General features: G+C 54.0%; 10 protein-coding genes across 10 annotated transcripts; 4 read left to right on the top strand and 6 right to left on the bottom strand.

The window, feature by feature from the left end:
- Positions 1-48: 48 nt before the first annotated feature.
- BKA78DRAFT_322293 (ribosomal RNA-processing protein 7-domain-containing protein) lies at positions 49-1432 on the bottom strand. The gene is made up of 3 exons (XM_066889112.1): positions 775-1432; positions 362-726; positions 49-309 (listed from the first exon to the last, which is right to left on the bottom strand). Exons 1-3 carry the CDS (start codon positions 1424-1426, stop codon positions 298-300), a joined length of 1029 nt encoding a protein of 342 aa, XP_066741382.1. The 5' UTR covers positions 1427-1432; the 3' UTR covers positions 49-297.
- Positions 1433-3093: 1661 nt separating this feature from the next.
- Positions 3094-3913, top strand: BKA78DRAFT_322290 (uncharacterized protein). The gene is made up of 2 exons (XM_066889111.1): positions 3094-3799; positions 3862-3913. Exon 1 carries the CDS (start codon positions 3151-3153, stop codon positions 3757-3759), a length of 609 nt encoding a protein of 202 aa, XP_066741381.1. The 5' UTR covers positions 3094-3150; the 3' UTR covers positions 3760-3799; positions 3862-3913.
- A 1196-nt stretch (positions 3914-5109) lies between these two features.
- Positions 5110-6049, top strand: BKA78DRAFT_322288 (uncharacterized protein). Its single transcript, XM_066889110.1, has one exon. The coding sequence runs from the start codon at positions 5163-5165 to the stop codon at positions 5967-5969; it is 807 nt and encodes a 268-aa protein (XP_066741380.1). The 5' UTR covers positions 5110-5162; the 3' UTR covers positions 5970-6049.
- Positions 6050-6768, top strand: BKA78DRAFT_322287 (uncharacterized protein). The gene is made up of 3 exons (XM_066889109.1): positions 6050-6399; positions 6464-6620; positions 6697-6768. The coding sequence occupies exons 1-2, from the start codon at positions 6117-6119 to the stop codon at positions 6598-6600; spliced, it is 420 nt and encodes a 139-aa protein (XP_066741379.1). The 5' UTR covers positions 6050-6116; the 3' UTR covers positions 6601-6620; positions 6697-6768.
- A 564-nt stretch (positions 6769-7332) lies between these two features.
- On the bottom strand, positions 7333-8443 carry BKA78DRAFT_355603 (uncharacterized protein; the record flags this gene model as incomplete). The annotated part of the gene is made up of 2 exons (XM_066891930.1): positions 7333-8097; positions 8162-8443. The coding sequence occupies 2 exons, from the start codon at positions 8441-8443 to the stop codon at positions 7333-7335; spliced, it is 1047 nt and encodes a 348-aa protein (XP_066741378.1).
- Positions 8444-9478: 1035 nt separating this feature from the next.
- BKA78DRAFT_355602 (Thg1 C terminal domain-containing protein) lies at positions 9479-10729 on the bottom strand (the record flags this gene model as incomplete). The annotated part of the gene is made up of 4 exons (XM_066891929.1): positions 9479-9957; positions 10074-10423; positions 10569-10664; positions 10716-10729. 4 exons carry the CDS (start codon positions 10727-10729, stop codon positions 9479-9481), a joined length of 939 nt encoding a protein of 312 aa, XP_066741377.1.
- A 497-nt stretch (positions 10730-11226) lies between these two features.
- On the bottom strand, positions 11227-13678 carry BKA78DRAFT_322283 (uncharacterized protein). The gene is made up of 4 exons (XM_066889108.1): positions 13140-13678; positions 12856-13026; positions 12382-12807; positions 11227-12332 (listed from the first exon to the last, which is right to left on the bottom strand). Exons 1-4 carry the CDS (start codon positions 13453-13455, stop codon positions 11542-11544), a joined length of 1704 nt encoding a protein of 567 aa, XP_066741376.1. The 5' UTR covers positions 13456-13678; the 3' UTR covers positions 11227-11541.
- Positions 13679-13762: 84 nt separating this feature from the next.
- Positions 13763-14588, top strand: BKA78DRAFT_322279 (putative mitochondrial intermembrane space translocase subunit Tim10). The gene is made up of 2 exons (XM_066889107.1): positions 13763-13988; positions 14088-14588. Exons 1-2 carry the CDS (start codon positions 13891-13893, stop codon positions 14275-14277), a joined length of 288 nt encoding a protein of 95 aa, XP_066741375.1. The 5' UTR covers positions 13763-13890; the 3' UTR covers positions 14278-14588.
- On the bottom strand, positions 14589-16093 carry BKA78DRAFT_322277 (uncharacterized protein). Its single transcript, XM_066889106.1, has 3 exons — positions 15180-16093; positions 14915-15126; positions 14589-14864 (listed from the first exon to the last, which is right to left on the bottom strand). The coding sequence occupies exons 1-3, from the start codon at positions 15960-15962 to the stop codon at positions 14684-14686; spliced, it is 1176 nt and encodes a 391-aa protein (XP_066741374.1). The 5' UTR covers positions 15963-16093; the 3' UTR covers positions 14589-14683.
- Positions 16094-16955: 862 nt separating this feature from the next.
- Positions 16956-18242, bottom strand: BKA78DRAFT_189774 (uncharacterized protein). The gene has a single exon (XM_066883559.1). It carries the CDS (start codon positions 17953-17955, stop codon positions 17182-17184), a length of 774 nt encoding a protein of 257 aa, XP_066741373.1. The 5' UTR covers positions 17956-18242; the 3' UTR covers positions 16956-17181.
- Positions 18243-18783: the final 541 nt, after the last annotated feature.

The following is an 18783-nucleotide window of genomic DNA, read 5'->3' as shown; positions in this document are numbered from 1 at the left end:
GCACAGGAGATGCTCAATCCGGTACATATGACTTGAATGAGAGTACGAAATAATCGGCACAACGACCAATTGGCTTGGCTCTGGCTATTTTTCTGCTTTTTCCCGCAGCCTGGCTTTCGTATATCAGCGTTGCGGCACTCCACCCCTTGTGCCCTGGCCCCCTTCTTTTGGACGCCACTGTGCACAGCCACTGATTCTTGGCCAGTTCTTTTCCACGTGCCTCCCCTGCTCGTCGATACGATGCTTGCTTCCCCAAATTCACCCACTGTATGCACCCCCTGCCAAGCCAATATCTGCTCAAGTTTCCGGCTGTAGACACAAGAGTCAGCCTCGTCTCACAAGTCTCGCTGATTAGACGTACCTTGATCTTTCCCTTGAACGCCCGCATCCGCTCGACCCTCTTCCTGTCCTCTTGGAACTCGCGTTTGAGCTTCTCCGCCGTCTCCTTCTTCTTCTCGCGCGTCTGGAAGCGGTAGAAATTCTCTGGCGGCTTTTGCTTCTCCTTGAGCTTCTCCCCTGCGGCCTGCGCCTCCTCCAACCGCGCTGGACCTGCCCGTCCACCTCTCGTGACTGTGACGAAGCCGTCGTCGTCCGGCACGCTGCGCTGTTTGGCCATTGCCCTTGCCCTTGCTCCCTCCATGTTGGCCCATTTGGTCAGGAACGTGTTGACTGTCGTCTGGAGCAAATCGCGAGGGGGGAACGTGAGATGGTGGTGAATGCGGTATCCTGCGCGTGTGAGCACGGAGAGAGAAAGATCTGGGGAACAAGACCTACTCTCGATTCTCAGCCCATCTTCGCCCTTCCACCGCACCTCTGACTTCTTCTTCGCTGCCCTTGCAACCTCCTTCAACGCCAGCTCCGCACTCGCCTTGTCCACAAACACGAGCACCGCGCCGCTCCCGCTCTTCAAAATCTCCTTGTCCCACGTCTGCGGCAGCTCGATTGCCGTAAAATCCACATCGGTGTTGGCGCCCCTCTTCCTCTTCTTGCCTGCTTTTGTCGTTCCGCTGTCCGCCCCGCTGAGCGCTGCGCCGCGCTGGTCCTTTTTCGGTCGCGCGCCCTCGATCTCGACGCGATCTAACCTTGCGCCGCCTAGCTGCTCGCTGAAAAGTGTGCGCAGAGAATTTTCGGAGGCGTCGATGGGGAGGTTGCTCGCGAAAAGCGAGCGGTTCGTGTCGGCGTCGGGGATTTTGGGGGCGTGCGCGCGCACGTAGAGGTAGTGTTTCGTCGCTGTCGGATACGAGTCGGACGGCGGGATGGTCAGTGGCAAGACTGTGTAGTCTGCGACTTTGACGGGGTTCTTGGGCGCCATTTTGGATTTGTGTTCTTGTTGTTGAATGGACGAAGACGCAGGTTGGAAATTGTTGTAGCGAGAGTCAGGGACACTTGGATTTTGCGCTAGCATGAATCGAGCTTGAGACGACATCTGCCTGTGACTGCAAGACCACTCAAACTCTGCTCTCCTCAACTTTTTCTGCGCCTTGGTGTCAACGTCCTCAGTATGCGCACTCTTCAACTTCAAGCCCTCCTTTCTCGGCAGTCGCCTTCGATGTGCGCCACAATTTCCGCCGGTACCGCGCAACCCTCGTCGAGGATAGTTTAGACTTGCTCTACCACATCCCTTCCCTTACCTGCGCGAATACTGCCTGGGAATCTCCTTCCATGAGCCCGAATGCTCACTGACAAGAAAGACTTGATGACTAGTGCCTCTTCGGTTGGCATCCTCGCTGACCATGGACGTGCCACAAGTCTCCCCAGGGCCTCACGCCTGCTCGCCATCCCACATTAAGGGCAATGTCATCTTCAAGGCGTATGGCCAGAAGATCGCGCGAACACAGGAACTACCCAAATCAAACCCCTCCCCATGCTTTCAAGAAAAGTTTGGTGTTTCGATTTCCAATGGTCGGGACAAGTTTTGGAGTTTGTAAAAGCGCGGATTTTGACAAGATGCGCATACCCTCGGGACCAGAGCGCGGGTGAATGTCAAAAAGGAATAGCACCTTTCCATACGACGTCTGAGAATTTGCCCAGGAAATTGATCTGGGTTTCTGTTCTCAGCACGACTTCCACTGGTCTAGGCTCTGCCACCGTCGAGAGCAAACACCGCTAGAGGACCTGTGAGATATCGGATATCGACACTCTTCATTCCACAAGTCGAAAGAAGTACTTATTGCTACTTTCATAGTCTTTGCGACTATTTTAGCACAATATAACTACCCACAAACGACCGATCGTTGCCAGCGCTGTCTCCCAAACCTCGTGAGTGCCATAGCTGGCTCCTGCGTTGGCTGAGATTCTCAATGACTCGGGAACATGGCAGGAGGATACCAGCATTGCGAAGTTGTCTCACAAGTAGGTAGTCTGCATTTTCTTTCCGCAAAATATCTGTCAATGGAGCCTGCGGTCGCTTTCGAACAGGATTTTGGATGGCCTCCATTGCACTCCTACGTCAAAAAGAGCCACTTATCGTCCAGCGGATACCGACGATTGGTTAAACTCCAAGTCACAATTTCGCTTTCGCCCTTCGTGTTTCTTTCTCTTTTGTGACTGACAGCCATCCACTGTCGTACTGCACCGAGGATACAAAGTTGGGGCTTTGTTGATCAGCCGTTCTCTCGTTTTGCATCTCCCATGAAGAGAGGATATGGTGACAAGTGCAGATCGGACGGCGCATCTAATCACCTACCCATTGTACATTTCAAGATTGGCCTCTTCATTACTCGCACTATCTCACTCACTTCAGGTCCAGCAGCTGGTCATCAAACCATGGACAATTGTAGAAAGCCAACTGCGTGTCGACGTCCGTTTTCACGTGGCACATTCACGCGACTTTCGTTCCGTATTGTCGGGCGTCGACACGCACTTGGAGTATATATACACTCTTCCGTCCGCCATGACCACAACCAAAACCTCGTCTCCACCTTCACCCTCTCTCTTTCTTTTCATCTGCCTCTTCGACAAACCCCACACTAGCCACTCACCTTTACTCACCCTCAATCTTTACCTACCTCCATCTACCTCCTCGACCAAACAACCAACTAGCCACTCATCTTCTCACCTTCCCTCACCCTCACACTTTACCCACCTCTACCTACCTCTTCGACCGACCAACCAACTAGCCACTCACCTTCTCACTTTCGATACTACTCTATGCCTCACGTCAAAATGCAGCATCAACCCGGCCGCCCAGGACGATTCGGACCTGTCCGTGAGCTCCCTCGTAAAGTGCGTGTCACCCTCACCAAGGGCCCAACCGCGACGGTTGAGGTCATCCTAGCCGGTGATGGTACGCAGCGTGCGGTCGTTAGCTGCCCTCGCAACGCCCTCAAGGCCTTCTCCGAGCTGGCTAAACGGCTGCTCGTCAGCGACGAGCACACCAACCTACAGATTCCTGCGGGCAACGTAGCTCTCGGTGCACTGCGCTACATCATGTCGTGGATCCCGCGCTGCTGCGAAGCGGCCGACTTCATGCGTAAGTCCCTCGCCCCATTCACTTCCGTTCATGCGCGCGAGGAGTTGTCGGCTGACGCGACGCGCGACACGGCTGGCAGCGATCAAACGAAAGGAGGACTTCAAGCAAAACGTGGCCGTCTACCAGGCCGCACTCTACCTCGAAATCACCGAGGTGCTGACCACCATTGGCGGCCTGCTCAACATGCACATCGACGCCTTCGAGCGCCAGCCATGGAGCTTCGACGACATGAGCTTCATGCTCCTCACCCTGCCCAGGGACTGTGCCATGGTCAACCGTCTCATTGAAAAGGTCGCTTTGACCCGCCGTCGTGGCAACCTGGATCAGGTACGTGCTTTGGATACGACGCTCTCGGGTAATTGTGGGTCGGCTGACAGGAGGCTGAACAGGTCTTTCTTTGGCAGCTCAACCAGCTGTGCGCCGCGCACCCCCAGCTCGCCATGCGCTTCGCGGAGGAGGACCAGCCCAAGGTGAGCTTTGAGGATAGACGACAGACTTCTTTTCCGTCACTGACAATGCCATCTCGTGCGCAGGGCCGTCCTGCTCACCTCGAACCGAAGCGCGAGTCGCCCGTCTTGGACGACGAGCCGCGCGACCTCTCGGACAGGATTCTCTCGGACAGAGAGGTCGACTTCATCATGTGCCGTCACCACCGCTAAGCTGGCTAGGGCTGGACAGGCCGAGTGCGAGATCGGTTCATCCCTGAGGGAGAAAAGGGGCAATTGATGGATATTCTGAATGAATCTTTCAGGGGGTCGAGTTGGATAAAAGCCCCCTCGAGTGCTCTACATGCTCGAGGGCATCAATGAATGAATGGAATGGTTCATGAGACATCTGAAAATTGACAAAAAGGAGAATACCATGGTGATCTTGTGTGTCATGCTAGAACATGCTTAAATGTCGCTGACCTGGAGACTTCATGCTCCGCGTCTCCCTGTCGTTGAAGCGCTTGACTGCTCCTCGTGGCCTGACTTTGTAAATGGTTGAAATGGAAAGCAACATGGGAGGTCCAAATAGGCGGTCAACCAAGCGCGACGGGCCGAATTCTGCCAGCAGAAGTGACGTCTCTTCTCGTTTCCCGAGACCGCACGACGCCAATTCCATCTTTCCGACTTTCAGATTTCTCGTCTTTGAGGCGAGCGATCCATTCCGACATCATGTGTCTGATGGGTACACCTTTGATGGAGTTTAAGGTGGCGATTGTGCCCGGCGGGTGACGTACGCATGTTTCCCCACTTGAACCCACAGAAAACAGCATGCAGAAACTCCCGTTGGAAGACTTGACGTGTTGAGCAGTAGCACAAGTCGTCAAAACCATCATTCGGCTGTACAAAAACCACATCTATATCACAAGAATAAGAGAAAGAACATGGCCGCCGCCCAGCTTCCCACAACGCATCGCGTTCTCCAACTGAACTCCACAAAAGAGCCACTGCAGGTCAAGACGGTTGCAACGCCGCAACCGGGCCCAGGAAGCGCCGTCGCACGCGTCCTCGTCTCGGCCGTCATCTCGTACTCAGGAGACCTGTACAATGGCAAGCGGCAGTACCCCTTCCCGCAGCCCATGGTCCCCGGGTGCACCGCCATCGGGCGCGTCGAGGCCGTCGGACCCGACGCGACGACGCTGGCGCCGGGGCAGCTGGTGCTGCTCGAGTGCACGATCCGCGGGCGCGACAACGGCGCCGCCGTCATGCTGTCGGGCATCGTGCAGGGCTTCAGCGAGGCCAGCGCCCGGCTGATGCACGGCGAGTGGCGCGACTCGACCTACGCCGAGTACTGCAAGTTTCCCCTAGAAAATTGCATCCCCCTGAACGAGGCGCGTCTTTTGGGCAGCCCGGCGGCTGGCGGCTTGGGCTACCAGCTTGGCGACTTGACACACATTTTCCGCCTGCTCGTGCCGTACGGCGGGCTGGACGACATTGGCCTCAAGCCGGGCGAGACCGTCATCGTGGCGCCTGCGACGGGCCAGTTTGGCAGTGCGGCCGTCCGAGTCGCGCTGGCCATGGGCGCTGGTCGTGTTGTTGCCATGGGTCGCAACCAGGGCGCCCTCGAGCAGCTGTCTGCACTCGACGGGCGCGTGAGCACCGTCAGAATTACCGGCGACATGGCGGCCGACGCCGCTGCGCTGCGAACGTGGGGTCTCGCGGATGCCTTTTTCGACATTTCGCCGCCCATGGCTGCGGGCTCGACGCACTTCAAGTCGGGCATTGCGGCGCTGCGGAACGGAGGGCGGATCAGCTTGATGGGCGGGCTGCCGTCCGACGTGTCGTTTGCCTACGAAGACTTTATGGTGCGTGGTCTGAGTATGAAGGGAACCTGGATGTATTCACGAGAGCAAATCTCCGGCTTCTTGAGGCTGGTCGAGTCGGGGCTGTTGTCGTTGAGCGAGAGAGGCGGTTTGCGCGTGGGAGGGACGTTTGGCTTGGAGCAGTGGAGAGAGGCTTTTGAGGCAGCCAAGGTTGCTCAAACGGATGAGACTGTGGCAATTGTTCCATAAGGAAGAACGATGGACAGAGCGCAAACAAAGAATTCCCTGGCCTGAGACGAAGGGAAGAGACGAGTGTGAAAATCAAAGCACCTGTAATTCTGAGGAGCATTCAGCCGCCTGCATCAGACTGTGATTAACACACCGCAAGCTTGGGATATGGGATTGTGGGATGTTGAGAGTTCCTGTCTTGAAAAGAGCGCGGAAAGGCAGCATCCGAACACTTCAGGTAAACAGAACATAAGAGGTTTCCCAATTTTCTTTAACAAAAACATCTCCTGCAAATCCCCATTGACCGATGACATAGGCTCAAGTCGCTCTCCAAAGATGGCCGGTGAAATTCACTTTTCAAGTTTTGGGGTTCCCCCGATCCCGCTCTTTAGAAACGTGCGTCATGCGGCAGGCTTTTCGGTGGCGGAGTATATGGCGTCGGAAGGGTCAACTGCGCCAATAGCGTTAGTGATACCATTGCCGACTATGAGAGGGTGCAATTACGGGGTACATACAAAGCTTTCTCGGCTTCTTCGTGCAGTTTTCAACGCCCCCAGAATTAGCCTCAACCTCACGCTGGACCGGCCTAGCTGCTACTGCCTTGCAACTATATCTGGCCTCTTGCTGTTCGAAGCGCTGCTGGGCGCGTTGAGCGGGTGTGAGCTTGAGCTTCTGCTTGGTGACAGTCTAATCAGCAAATGCTCATTTTGGTGAAGTGATTGAAGGAAGTATGTTGAGTATTACTGACAGGCATTTTGACTGGAAGTAAATATTCTGGGGTCTGGTGCGTGCGTGGAGAAGTTGGAGATGTGTGAAGAGGAGAATCGAGGAGGCCAATGGGAATTATATATGTACTGTTGAGTCGGAGTGTCCATGTCGTGCTCAGTAGGCAGAAGCAGGCAGAAGCCTTCCCAAAACGGAAATGTGGGTCCGCACAGAGAGGAGATGCGCATTCATCAGTCTACTGTGCGCTCTGGAAGCATTGAGCTGTCTAAAACGGAATTATGAAGGTCATCTTGGAGTTGCTAATCTCCTTTTTCTTCATGCAAGCCTGCCCAAAGTATGAAGGGTCAGTAGTCCTGTCTCAACTGGCACTTGGGGAGGGCGATCTCTGGATTTTCTTCCCCCAGGATTTGATTTAATCCTCTTTGGTTGGCTCAGCTACAGTAGCGGCTGCATTGGTAATATCTGTCCATGATTGCCTTCGGTGACGTGTCTATCAGAGCGGCTCTGTATTGACTTTGAACATGCGCACGATGAGCTAAACTCAGAACTTGAGAACAACATGCTTTTATACTGAGATATTGATCCAAGTGCCTCCTATTCCTTTTCGTTGAGTGAAATCATACGCGACTGCTCATTTTGTGAGGCATTAGACTCAAAATTAGGCCTGCTTGTTCTTGGCTGCCCTTTCCAATGCTTCGTAGACTTTCTTGACAAGATTGGCTTCCTCCAATTCTCCATGAAGACAGCCGATTGTACAAAAGAAAGCCCAAAGGAAATTCTTCTCTTCTTTGCCCCCAAGTTTCGGCACGAATTCGACCCGGCGGTACCCAAGCTTGTCCCTAGCAGTCAGTAGCCGGGCCAGCGGCGTGCTCATAATGTCAGCGTACTTGTCGATTTTCCAGCCGTTATCACCGATCTTGATAAACAAGCCCCTGAATCTGTGGTGCATTGAGCGGTAGATTATCCGCATCCATTGACCTGCGCGTTCAGCGTTTGTCTCCCAGTTGTTGAGATTCAAAACTAGGGGATGAATCCACATACTACGCCCGTACGAACTCATTGATTCCAGCAAAGAAATTGCTTGTTTGTCGCCGGAGACGTGAAACCGCTTGCTTCTCAAAAGGACAAGCGTAGTTTCTTGAAGACTTTGCTGGTTGATGAATGCAATGCCGCAACCAGCGGATGGGGCCGTTTTATTCAACCGGGCCAGGAAGCGTATTGGATGGATGGGCCGCTTGTAGCGAAAGTTTTCGGTGTGTTCCAAGTTCCCCTCCAAATCCGTGAAGACGGAGGGGAAGGTCTCGAGACCAAAAATGATGCAATAAATGTTGTCTCGAATCTCACGTGGAAGGCCGAAGAAGTCGAACTTGTTGCCAAAGCGGCGTTCTGACAGAACGACATCGAAGCTTCCCGGGCGCTGGCTCTATTGCAGAAAAAGGACCTTAGCAAACCCACAATTGGAAAATCCGCTGCTTAATAGGTCTTACCATCATGGGCATCAGATCGCCTGTTTCAAGGCCAAATACCCTGATTCTTCCGAGAGCGTCGTGTTGAATCTTAAGCTTGACTTCCTTGTCCTCGAGGACAACAGTGAGGTCTTGACCAGTAGACACCTTCACGATCGTTTCGTTGGGAGGTGACTCGTCATCATCAGGAACCTCAACAACCTCTTCGTTCAGAGATGATTCGCCATCCTCAGAAGCCTCGTTGCCCTCCTCGGACGTCTCTCCACGGGTTGCTTCGGCATCTGGATCAGGGGGTGACGCCATGGTGTCAGGTTGAGCGAGGAGGATGCAGTCTTGAAAGTGAAAGGGGACGAGAGAGATTTTAAGAAGACTCACCAAGCCCTAGGTGACAATAGCGACGTCGTAGGTGACTCTTCTTCGCAAAAAGCTCCCGAGGGTCTTCTGTGGTGACTGACAGCTATGCAAATCGTCGTCAGAACACAACTAGCGAAACCTAGTCCGACTTGGAATTCGAAGCCGCCCTGTCAATACAGCAAGAGATAAGGTAGCCGCTAATATCCCGGGGCACTGGATGCTTCAAGAAAGCTCAGTGCCTGCGTCATGAAGCGTGGTGCTGTGGATACTTCGTCGAGGGAAAAATCAGGTTAGAGGAGGCAGGCTGCAAACAAGCTACTGAATCATAAAGAAAGGTAGGGCACCATACAACAGCTTCGCTGGCGGATCACTAGGAGCTTGAAGCCACTGTGCTGTCTTCGCGGTGTACAGAGTCGGTCCTCATGTTAGCAATACAGCAATATAAAAAGCCCCATATCTGCTGCTGAACAGGAACATCTCCTCACCAACAACTCAATCACCTTCAACTCCTCATCTTCCGCTCCTCAACGCATCAATCATCACCTTTCGAAAGCCTCTTTTCAACACTCAACAACACAACAGCAAAGTAGCTAGGATGTGTGTTTACGAAACGCTCGTCTGGACCGACTGTGGTCATAGCAAGACCTACATCAGGAGGTACTGCGGCGAGAAGCGATGCCGTGGAGCGACTCCAGGACACCTCAACTACCAGACTGGCTATTGCTACAGGTGCGTTCGCAGGCCGGTTTGACATTGCTGCACCCCGACTGCGCACATGTGCCGTGCGATGAAGGCCTCAGTACGGCGTGGATATGGTGGCCTATATTGGTGACTATCTGGATGGATTTCCACGGGTAGGATTGGCGCTGTCCAGGCTGTGAAGTATGCCTTTAGTGCTGAATCCTACTTGATCTAAATGCTGTGTGATCCAAGTCAGCCGCGAACTTTTCGAGAATGAACCGACCTAGTGCTGGGCTCACATTTTCAACCTTGAGTATTTTCCGCCATCTGCTTCGCCTTCGCAACCTCCTCCTTCAACTTGCCCGCCCTTCCCGACAGGATCCACGGCCGCCGCTGCCAAAACTCATCCTTGATCACGTCCACATGCTCAACCTTGACGCCCGCCTTGGCCCTCCTCTTCTTCTCCTTCTCCGCCTGCGTCTTCGACACGACGGCAATCGCGGCATCTGCGGACGTCATGCTTGGTGTAGCGGGGGTCGCGGATTGTTCTGCGATGGCGGATGTGGTTTTTGGCTCTTCTAGCTCGTAGTCGCGATACAGAACGGTGCCCTTTTTGTACAGGTCGTCCTCGTTGTTGTAGTTGATGCCAAACTCTTTGAACAAGATTTCGTGCTTGTCGGAGCTGACGGTGCCGGCGAGGCGCTGCTCGGCGGCGGTGCCAGTCATCCCGCCGCGATTGATGAGCGTCCAGAAGGTCGTGTTGTACAGGTTGTTGATGTGGCCTGCATGGGGTCAGATGTTGCAATGGGTACTGTCGCAACCTCTCTTGAAGATGGGAAGAAGATTGAAAATCTCTGCACGCGAAAGAAATACAAGCATGGAAAGAAATTCAACATACAATCAACCTGCCGCCAACTCATGTAATCCCTCAAGTTTTCTACGCTGGGATACATGACAGCTCGGCCGTCAAAACTAGGCATCGGCGGCGTCAACGCCTTGTCCGGAAAATGCTTCGGCCACAGATGAATAAAGTAAGACGTAAATGTTGTCGCTACAGTCGTTACTAACTTGGCCGCTCGCCGCTCGAAGAGATTGCAGTCCTTGTGGAACACGAAGCTGTACTCGTCGCTGATGCCGTACGCCAGGATCAGGTCGGGGAGCTCGCGCATCACGCCCACGCCTGCTTCGTTCATCAGGTCAAGTGCGCGCCGGTCGTTGGGCTTGGTAAAGTTGTGTTTGGCCGTGAGCCTGCATGTGCGATCAGTTGAGTCATTCCTGTTTGGTTGCTTCCATGAAAATTGATTTTAACTCGGAGATGCGTTTTGGAAACGCCAACGTGGAAAACAGGACTGTGGACTGGACTGGGGGTGAGATGAAGTCCAGGTAAGCTCACTTGTGGAAGCCACGACCGTCGATGCGGATCACAATCCATGTGTTTGGCAAAAGGATGTCTGGCTGGCATCGCTCGAACGCCTTGACGTATTCATATCTGCAGCTATTCATGAGCGATTTGAGACTTCATTACGGCAGAATCATTTACTTTGAATTCGCCATGACGGCAGCGTTGTTGTTGTCCTTGGGTGTGGTCGTGGTCGATGCAAGATTTTGTCGTGGCCGTTGAGTTGTCGTCCAGCTAACACCCTTCGGTCCCGCGAATCCAATGATTTTTTGCCTGCACAATCCCAGCAAAAGACCAGAAACATCACAGCAATCAAGCCTTGCAAAACAACAACGAGGAACGCGGGACCAAAAATTGCAAAACGTACAACAGCCGGGATTCGCTGCTGGTCACCCACGCAACTACTAATCGGCCGCAAGGTAGCTTATCTATGGAAGTGCGGACGGGGTTCCGAGTTTTCTACCTGCTATGGTCGTACGTGATAGATTAGGTTGCCTAATGGCAATATAGATTGTAAATTTCTAGCAAAGCACCAAGCTCTCCAAAATTGCTTCACTGGTCTTTGCCTTTCATTGGATTCACTCTGGAGGGCCAATCGTCCAAAGCGGTGACGATGAAAAGAAGAGACCTTTGGGGGGCGAAAATCGCATTTGGGGGCTGCCTTTAAGCATAGATGAGGTTTATAGAGAACTGCAACCATTCCAGCGGATGAAATAGCAAACCAGTGACACAAAGATTTAAAGGAAGAGCAAAGTATTTCATGCACACAATGGGTCTTGTGGTGCCGAAAACTTGTCTAGGTATCCGCAGAGATGCATTGAAGCAGCACCATCGTGCCAACTTTCCCATCAAGCACAGTTATTCTGCCGCCTACGCCTCCTACTTTTCTAACCCACCATTTCTTCCATGTACCAATCAGAAGCTATTCCACCATGCTACCCGCTCCACCCCACTGGCTGAGGGTCTTCTACTCCGGACGCCCCTTTCCCAGCCCAACCACATTGCGCAAACTGCCAAACGGCTGAACGTCCGCAATACGCTGCGCACCCGTGAACAGCATCACCAGACGATCGACACCGGCGCCCCAGCCGCCAGTAGGTGGGAGACCCCACTCCAACGCCTCGATGTAATTCTCGTCAACCGCAGCGCCAACATCGCGTTCTTGTCCCTGTACACGCATCTCGAGCTGTTGTCGTAGCTTGCGGCGCTGCTCCCACGGCGAGTTTTCCTCCTCGTACGCGTTGACGTATTCGCGGCCGGCGATGAAGAGCTCGACGCGCTGTGCGATGCGCTGGCCGGTTGAGGGACAGGTAAAGCTTTTGGCGAGCGGCGATATGGCCTCGGGATGCTGCGTGATGAATGTGGGTCCGGTGCACTGAGGCTCGATGTATTGGGAGGCTAGCTCGTCGAGGAGGCGTGGTAGGGTTGGGTCTGTTGGCAGTGCGAGGTCGAGATCGGCGAAGAGGGAGAGCAGGTTGTCGTGAGCGTCCGGGGCGTGGAGGAGGGGAAGCGGCCGGCCAATGGCAGCGGTGATGGTGGGGATGAAGGGGAGTTGCGGGTATGGTGCTGGCGGAAGAGGAGCTGGAGGCGTAAGGGTACGGAGGAGTGGAGAAATGGAGGCATCGTCGTAAAGAGATGAGATGGTTGCAGAGAGAGTGGAGAATAGGGACTCAGTGCGCGCAATGAGTTGGGGAAGGGTTGCATAGGGCTCGTAGAATTCGCACATTGAAAACTCCGGATTATGTGTTGCGTCGATGCCTGTAGTTGGAGTAAGCCTGCGGATCATAATGGGAGAATGAAGACTTACCCTCATTGCGGAACACAGTGCCGAGTTCATAAATCCGCTCACCCGTGCCAATGACCATTCGCTTGAGGAAGAGCTCCGGTGCTATACGTAACGTCAAAGGCTCGTCTGGAAACTCTTGAGCGCGGGTCTCAAAAGGCGTGGCAGAAGCGCCTCCGGCCCCGGCCGTGATGATTGGAGTGCTGACTTCCAGGAAGTTATTTTCTTCAAAGTACTTGCGCATGGTGCTGATGATGGCTGAGCGAATGCGTAGGATGGCCGCTCGTCGCCTGTGCACCAGAAAGTCTACATGCGGTCGGCGAGCGAGGATTTCAGGATTCTCTACTGCATCTGGAATCTGGTGGAGAGATGGTGCCAATGGGCGAGGAAGCTCGGTGGTCAGGATAGAGATCTCGCCAGCTGTGGTCCGTGTAGGATGACCGGTGATTGCTTGAAACTGTCAACTAAGTGGAAGTTTATCTCGCAGGGCAGTCATACAGTAAATGTCGCCTTTTCTGGCAACTTTGGAAAAGCGCCTGAACTCATCGCGGGCGACGCCGTGCTTGTCTAATTCTCCAAAATTGCAAAGACCCTGTACACTATGACCCCTATCTTCGAGGTCGATGAACACTAGCTTGGAGCCAGAGGCACGGCGGGAAAGCACTCGGCCTGTGCTCATCAGCTACTGCGCTTGGACGAATGTTTCACGAGGTGGGCAGGTCACAAGTTGGCCAGCGAGTGGAAGAGAATCATGATATTTTTGCAGCTACCAAAAGACATACCAAATACTGTAACGGTAGTATCTCTGCTCACCTCGTCATTGGCGAGAGCCTGAAACTCTTCATGTATTTGCTGCGCCGTCCTGATGTTGGAAAGTCTGGGGTTCAATGGATAGTAGCTATCGAGCTCGCCAGCATCTTCGAGCTGCTTCACTCTCTTGGCAAAGTCATTGGTGGTGTTCGCTGGGACAGCTTTTGCCGAGTCCTTGGATGCGAACCGACGTTGGAATGCTAGGTACGCTTTGGCGTGATCAGGCTTCACCGTTCGCCGTATCGACCTGAACAGGTAGGGTCGAAGGAAACGACATGTGGCGCTCATCCTTGAATAGCCAGTTAGCACCTCGTGTGCCAAAAGAGTGCGAGAAGAAGTGTGGTTGAGGTTAGGTTTTCAGGTTGGGTATAAGGAAAGTTGTGAAATCAACCGCCGTAGCGTCATTCGCAACGGTTCTAAAATTCTTGTTCATCATAGAAAGGGACAATAGATGAAGAAAGAGCAGCGACATACCTGTGAGCTTTGGGCCTCCGAAGGTGTTGGAGGCGTTGTGGAGGTGGAGGAGAGACGTCGCCGCGGCCAAAAAATAGTGCGCTTTGGAGCTTGGACCACCCAAAAACTTCCTGGGCGACCTCTGACGACGACATCACCGGCCGTCAAGCCTGCTTCAACTCAGCGCCCAAGCTCTCCCCACCACCCAACGCCGAATTCCAATCGCAACAGAAGACTCGGACCAATACCGCCAAACAAAACCTGCCCAGCATGTCTTTCCTCTTTGGTGGCCGCCAACAGCCCTCGTCCGAGCAGAAGCTCGCTGCCGCTGAGGCCGAGGTCGAGATGGTGTCTGACATGTTCAACCGGTATGTCTCTTGCGACGCACATTGCGCTGTTGGAAGCAAGAGTCTTGCACAAATGCCTCAGCGCGTGATTCAACAATGCTGACGAGCCTTCAACAACAGTCTCGTGGCCAGCTGCACCAAGAAGTGCCTCCCGCCGACCTACCGCGAGTCCGACCTCGACAAGGCCGAATCCGTCTGCCTCGACCGCTGCGTCAGCAAGTTCTTCGACGTCAACATGAAGATCTCCGAGAAGATGGCAGCAAACCAGAATGCGCAACGGGGTGGCTCTGGCGGCATGTTTGGCATGTAAGCGCAGCGGCGCGGGGTCCATTCAATCAATCAAGAAATGGCTCTGGTGGGATTATTGCGCAGCATTTCCAGGGAAAGTGGCGCCAAATGAACACTGGCTCGGCGTAACGGTGCGTTCAGGAGGGTCTCGCCCAGGAGCACTACTCTTGGAAGCTTGAGAAGGATGAGGATGCCGCAAACGCTCAAGAGCGTCCGAGAGCACCCCATCCGTAGCATGTCGCATGCTAACACACCACTTCGTGTAAAAAGAAGATAAATGGCGCTGTCCTTTAGTCTTTGTACATTTCACAATATCATCTCGACAAGTCGTGTGACCTTTTTCTACCTAAACGCCGTCCAGTGCTATCCGCGCTTAGTCCGGTACATAGCAGAAATGACCCAACATTGCTCATGCAGCACATCAATTCTTACACCTCCTTCTTGCGGAGCTCCTCGGGCAGGGTGGCCACCTTCTCGTTGAAGAGCTTCTCGGCGTCGACCCAAACCCTGGCGGTGTTCCTGTCCTTGAGCTGCAGCAGACTCGCGAGCAAGCCCTCGCTGAAGGACTCAGAAGCCTCGCGGGGAAGAAGCGATGGCAAGTGATCGATCCTGGAAACGTTAAAATTTTGCAGCATACTCCATGATTCCGCGAGACTTACGAAATAACCGACAGAGGAACGTTGTTCTGGTCACCCTTGACATCAACGGGGACAGTGGGCTTGTCAAAGGTGGTGTTGATGCTGTAGATGGGGATGGGGTTGTGAGGGTTCGTAGTGTCACAGGAGACGTCACACACGACGCTCAGCTTACGGCCAGCAGCGGCCAGAAGGTCGTTGTTGACGAAGGGAGGAATGGGGTCAGAAAGGTAGATCTATTGCCAGTTAGCTCCCGCCGCTCATTGCAGTAAAGGAGAAGAGCACGTACGGCGTTCAAGAAGATGTCGCTCTCCACAATCTCCTTGTACGGGCCCTGCCTGTTCCTGGTCTCGTGAATATCCCAGCGGGCAAGGTTGGCCTCGGGGATTCCAGCCTTGACAAAGAGGTCGCAGGCACCGCGACCACAGCGACCCAGCGCGCCCATGATGAAAGCAGTGGGCTTGCGGCCTGCAATCTTCTCTCCGGCAGCAACGTCTTCCGCAATCTGCTTGACCAACTCATCCTCGTTCAAGTAGTATCCACGGCCTTCGGTGAACTGCTCAACGCTGGGGAGTTGCTCGCCAGGGTGGGCGAGCTGCCATGCCCAAGTCTTGACGGCCAATGCGGCGCCAGCAAAGCCAGCATGGTATCCAAAAGCGCTCACTCTCCTACCCTGCTCATCAACCAAGAACTCAAGGTCGTACAGAACGGAGCCGCCGCGGGGGAATCGCGACAGCACCTCCTGCCAGCCACCCTGGCCCTTGTAGCAGTGGGAAAAGGCAATGTGGTCGTTTGTGAGGGGAAAAGTCTCCTCGGGAATCTCCTTGAGACCGAGAATCAGACGCGAGTTGGGCTCAGCGCTCTTCCAGCTGCCCTCGGCGACAAGCTTGGCGCCAGCGGCCTCGTACTCTGCGTCCTCGAAGATGCGGCGGAATTCGGGGTTCGTCGATGAGCGCTCAACTTCGACGGGGTAGCCGGCCTTGACGAGGGCGCCAATGGTCGAGGGTGCAAAGGAGCGGTGCTCCAGAGGCTTGGTCTCGGCGCGGAGGAGGATGGTGGGGTAGGCAGACATGTTTACTGAGTTTCTGCAGCAACGACGGATAGGAGAGACGGCGCGGAAGAAGCGGTGCGACAGGTTGGAAATGTTGGGTGTTTGTAAGAGGTTCAATGGCGTGGAGTTGTAGAAAGTTGGAGCTTGAAATAATGCTAGCAAAATTGTCTGGAGTCTTTTGACTCACGGAAGCATCGCTTCGCCGCATCCTTGACCGCCTCCGACGCCGGCTGTCAACGCAACGCGCCCTTTGTGTATCCAACACCCAATCATTCTCCACCCATTTCCATCCTATCGTCGTATGATGTCAGACTATGTCAATTGGGCGGTGGCATCATTCCTCATGCTCTATCGAGAGTCGTTGATCAGATTTGTCGATTTGATCTGACTATTTTCTCTAACCAAATCGCAGAGCACCAATCCTGCGGCGTCCAAAAGATTGACGCTGCGCTGGCCTTCCACTTCCAAGGGACCTTTTGACAGCTTTCTAAATTCTTGGATGCTCTCGACGCCAGCTCAGCCCGGGTAAGTGAATAATGACAGAATTGTCTCATTCGAAACTCAAAGCTTCGACTATCTCTTTCTCTCATACAAGTCATTCAGTCTTTTTTGAAAGTCCCCTTTCATTCTCTTAGTTCAATCCTCCTCTTACCGCAGAATCTCGATCCATGCCGACCTTAATTTTATGGGAGCATTGGCATGACAGCACAGGAATTTTGGGGCCTCGACTACTCTACTGTCTTATGCGATGGTATCTTCAGACCACCGAATCTTTGTTCGAAATTTCCAAAGTGTTGGGGCATCACCTCTAAGTTTTTCCGTCTGGTCCCAGATTTCTTGCTCTTTTGAACATTAGATACAGGTCCACCATGGTTGTCATAAAGCTCCATTTCGACCAAAGTGCCTGCAGGAATCTCCGACCTTCTACCTCGACCGACAACCAGACGACGTTGCCCGCTGAGAGGTACCAAGCAGTCTAGTTGCTAGGACAATCACCACCTTAGGAAAGGGATGGATGGAAGCATCATCGCCCATTACGCAAAAGAAGTCATGAAGAATGACAAACTCATTCAAGTCGAAATGGAGTTGATGTCGTATCTATTGCATTGAACACTGACCGTAGATTCCCGTGGCCGAGTGCATCTACACCAGATAGGAGCTGTTCGGACGCCACAAGCAGGCGAGAAGACCATGTCACCGCGACCATCAGCAACACCATCTCTCACTTCTGTGCCCCTTGCTACAGTTCTGGCACTCCATTCGCTAAACCAACAGGCAACTCCCAATCAATCCAATGCTCTCCCATCACCACGGCTTTCAGCATCGTGTGACGCACCTGGAAATCCCACCATCGAAGACCACGGTCGATCCCAAACTTCGGCCTCCTCTCGCCCGAGGTCTTCGACTCTACTGCGCAGACGGCGCGGCTCAGCCCGAAATGTCGGCCTTGCTCGCCCGAATCGGGAAGGTCCTTTGAGCAAGGACAGAACGGAATCCGCGTGGCGGGGAAGCGCTGCCGTCGACCGGGGCGTATAGTATTCTTAAGACGAGCTCTGCAGATGCAGGTGTGGTGGCTTGAGACAGGAGGGGAGGCAGATGGTCGAGTGCTTGGCCGGACGGAGGCAGTAGTGTATATACGTGGCAGGTGATGGAGGAAAGGAGGTGCACTGGTGTAGAAACCAGGGTGACTGACGGCTTGTTCGATGGCTGGCAGGCAAGCTAGAAAAGGAGAGGGAAAATTGCGGCCCATGCAGGAGCTCAAGTAATATGAGACGTAGTTCCAGTAGCGGCGAGCAGAAAGGGGTATGGGTAAGGCGAAAGGTAGAGAGCTGATGCCTATACACAAAACAAAAGTCCTCCGAGAAAAAGAGGAAAAGCTCACAACCAGCAACGGCATGTTAGGACCGGTCCTGCTACCCACCTCCCTACGATGCGCCCAGAAACTAGCCACGTAGGACATCTCCATCGATGAGACCAACTGCCCGATTACGTATCTGGGCAGCTGAAGCCGCATCTTTTACACCCGCACACTCGCATAAGCAAAACACTGCATAAATGGCGCACCTAGAGCTCATCCGGCAAAAGAGGACGTCCACTACCCAGACACATACCATACGCACGCAACAGGGCAGCAGTAGCAGTAGCACGACGGCTACCGGCCAGCGAGCCGACATGTGCGCCTCGTCAACCAACGCACCACCGTTCAACCAGCCGCCGCCAACAACAACCATCCACTCAGTAACCGCCAACGCGACGAAAGTGGCGCTCATGCACCACGCACCACCTTTAGACGGCTGTTCTATCGCCCGGGGCAGCGCGGGGAAGTAGGCAAGTCGGCGGTTGAAGAGACGGGCACGAACAATAATTGGGCGAGCGGGAACCGAACCGCTCCCGCGTCAGCGGCGCACTGTTTTCCGGTTGGGTAACTAGGTAGTGGTGAGTAGGCAAGAGTGGGTAGCGGACGACGGGCGACGGACGGGCAAGGGCGACCGATAGGTAGCCCGTACGATGCCCGTCGTATGGAGCAAGCTCAGGGGGCGGGGAATCACCTGCCTATTGCACTGTGCATTTGTCTGCTATAGGTTGGCTACCTATTTGTGCACGCACAGGCTCGAGAAGAAAGGCAAGGACGATGCTGGCCCGCACCGCCGCATAGGGAAAGGGGGCCTGTCTGGAGAGGGGCTGAGTACGCAAGTAAGTGAGCTTGATTATTGTCGAGGGTGGGCGAGCAAGGATGGCGGTCCGCAAGTGCGAGAAGCGGGAGGGAAAGTATACGCGAGGACGCTTCGGTGTAGGCGGTGGTTGGTGGATGGGTGGGATGATTGATTGATATTGACGGGCA

The sequence above is a fragment of the Phyllosticta capitalensis genome, assembly GCF_038381095.1.
Source record: "Phyllosticta capitalensis strain CBS 128856 chromosome Unknown BKA78scaffold_9, whole genome shotgun sequence".
Taxonomy (NCBI): domain Eukaryota; kingdom Fungi; phylum Ascomycota; class Dothideomycetes; order Botryosphaeriales; family Phyllostictaceae; genus Phyllosticta; species Phyllosticta capitalensis.
This window is presented reverse-complemented; position numbering and strand designations above follow the sequence as displayed.

Bases quoted from the DNA above. Each gene is read 5' to 3' on its own strand.
- BKA78DRAFT_322279 (XM_066889107.1), top strand. From the start codon at position 13,891: ATGTCTTTCCTCTTTGGTGGCCGCCAACAGCCCTCGTCCGAGCAGAAG. The intron at 13,989-14,087 runs GTATGTCTCTTG...CTTCAACAACAG, and splicing joins GTGTCTGACATGTTCAACCG to TCTCGTGGCCAGCTGCACCA.
- BKA78DRAFT_189774 (XM_066883559.1), bottom strand. From the start codon at position 17,955: ATGCGGCTTCAGCTGCCCAGATACGTAATCGGGCAGTTGGTCTCATCG.
- BKA78DRAFT_322288 (XM_066889110.1), top strand. From the start codon at position 5,163: ATGCTGTCGGGCATCGTGCAGGGCTTCAGCGAGGCCAGCGCCCGGCTG.
- BKA78DRAFT_322283 (XM_066889108.1), bottom strand. From the start codon at position 13,455: ATGAGCGCCACATGTCGTTTCCTTCGACCCTACCTGTTCAGGTCGATA. The intron at 13,027-13,139 runs GTATGTCTTTTG...TGATGAGCACAG, and splicing joins TACTACCGTTACAGTATTTG to GCCGAGTGCTTTCCCGCCGT. The intron at 12,333-12,381 runs GTAAGTCTTCAT...CTCCAACTACAG, and splicing joins CACTGTGTTCCGCAATGAGG to GCATCGACGCAACACATAAT.
- BKA78DRAFT_322290 (XM_066889111.1), top strand. From the start codon at position 3,151: ATGCCTCACGTCAAAATGCAGCATCAACCCGGCCGCCCAGGACGATTC.
- BKA78DRAFT_322287 (XM_066889109.1), top strand. From the start codon at position 6,117: ATGGGATTGTGGGATGTTGAGAGTTCCTGTCTTGAAAAGAGCGCGGAA. The intron at 6,400-6,463 runs CTGCGCCAATAG...CGGGGTACATAC, and splicing joins TATGGCGTCGGAAGGGTCAA to AAAGCTTTCTCGGCTTCTTC.
- BKA78DRAFT_322293 (XM_066889112.1), bottom strand. From the start codon at position 1,426: ATGTCGTCTCAAGCTCGATTCATGCTAGCGCAAAATCCAAGTGTCCCT. The intron at 727-774 runs GTAGGTCTTGTT...TCACACGCGCAG, and splicing joins AGATGGGCTGAGAATCGAGA to GATACCGCATTCACCACCAT.
- BKA78DRAFT_322277 (XM_066889106.1), bottom strand. From the start codon at position 15,962: ATGTCTGCCTACCCCACCATCCTCCTCCGCGCCGAGACCAAGCCTCTG. The intron at 15,127-15,179 runs GTACGTGCTCTT...AACTGGCAATAG, and splicing joins GCGACATCTTCTTGAACGCC to ATCTACCTTTCTGACCCCAT. The intron at 14,865-14,914 runs GTAAGTCTCGCG...TAACGTTTCCAG, and splicing joins GTTCCTCTGTCGGTTATTTC to GATCGATCACTTGCCATCGC.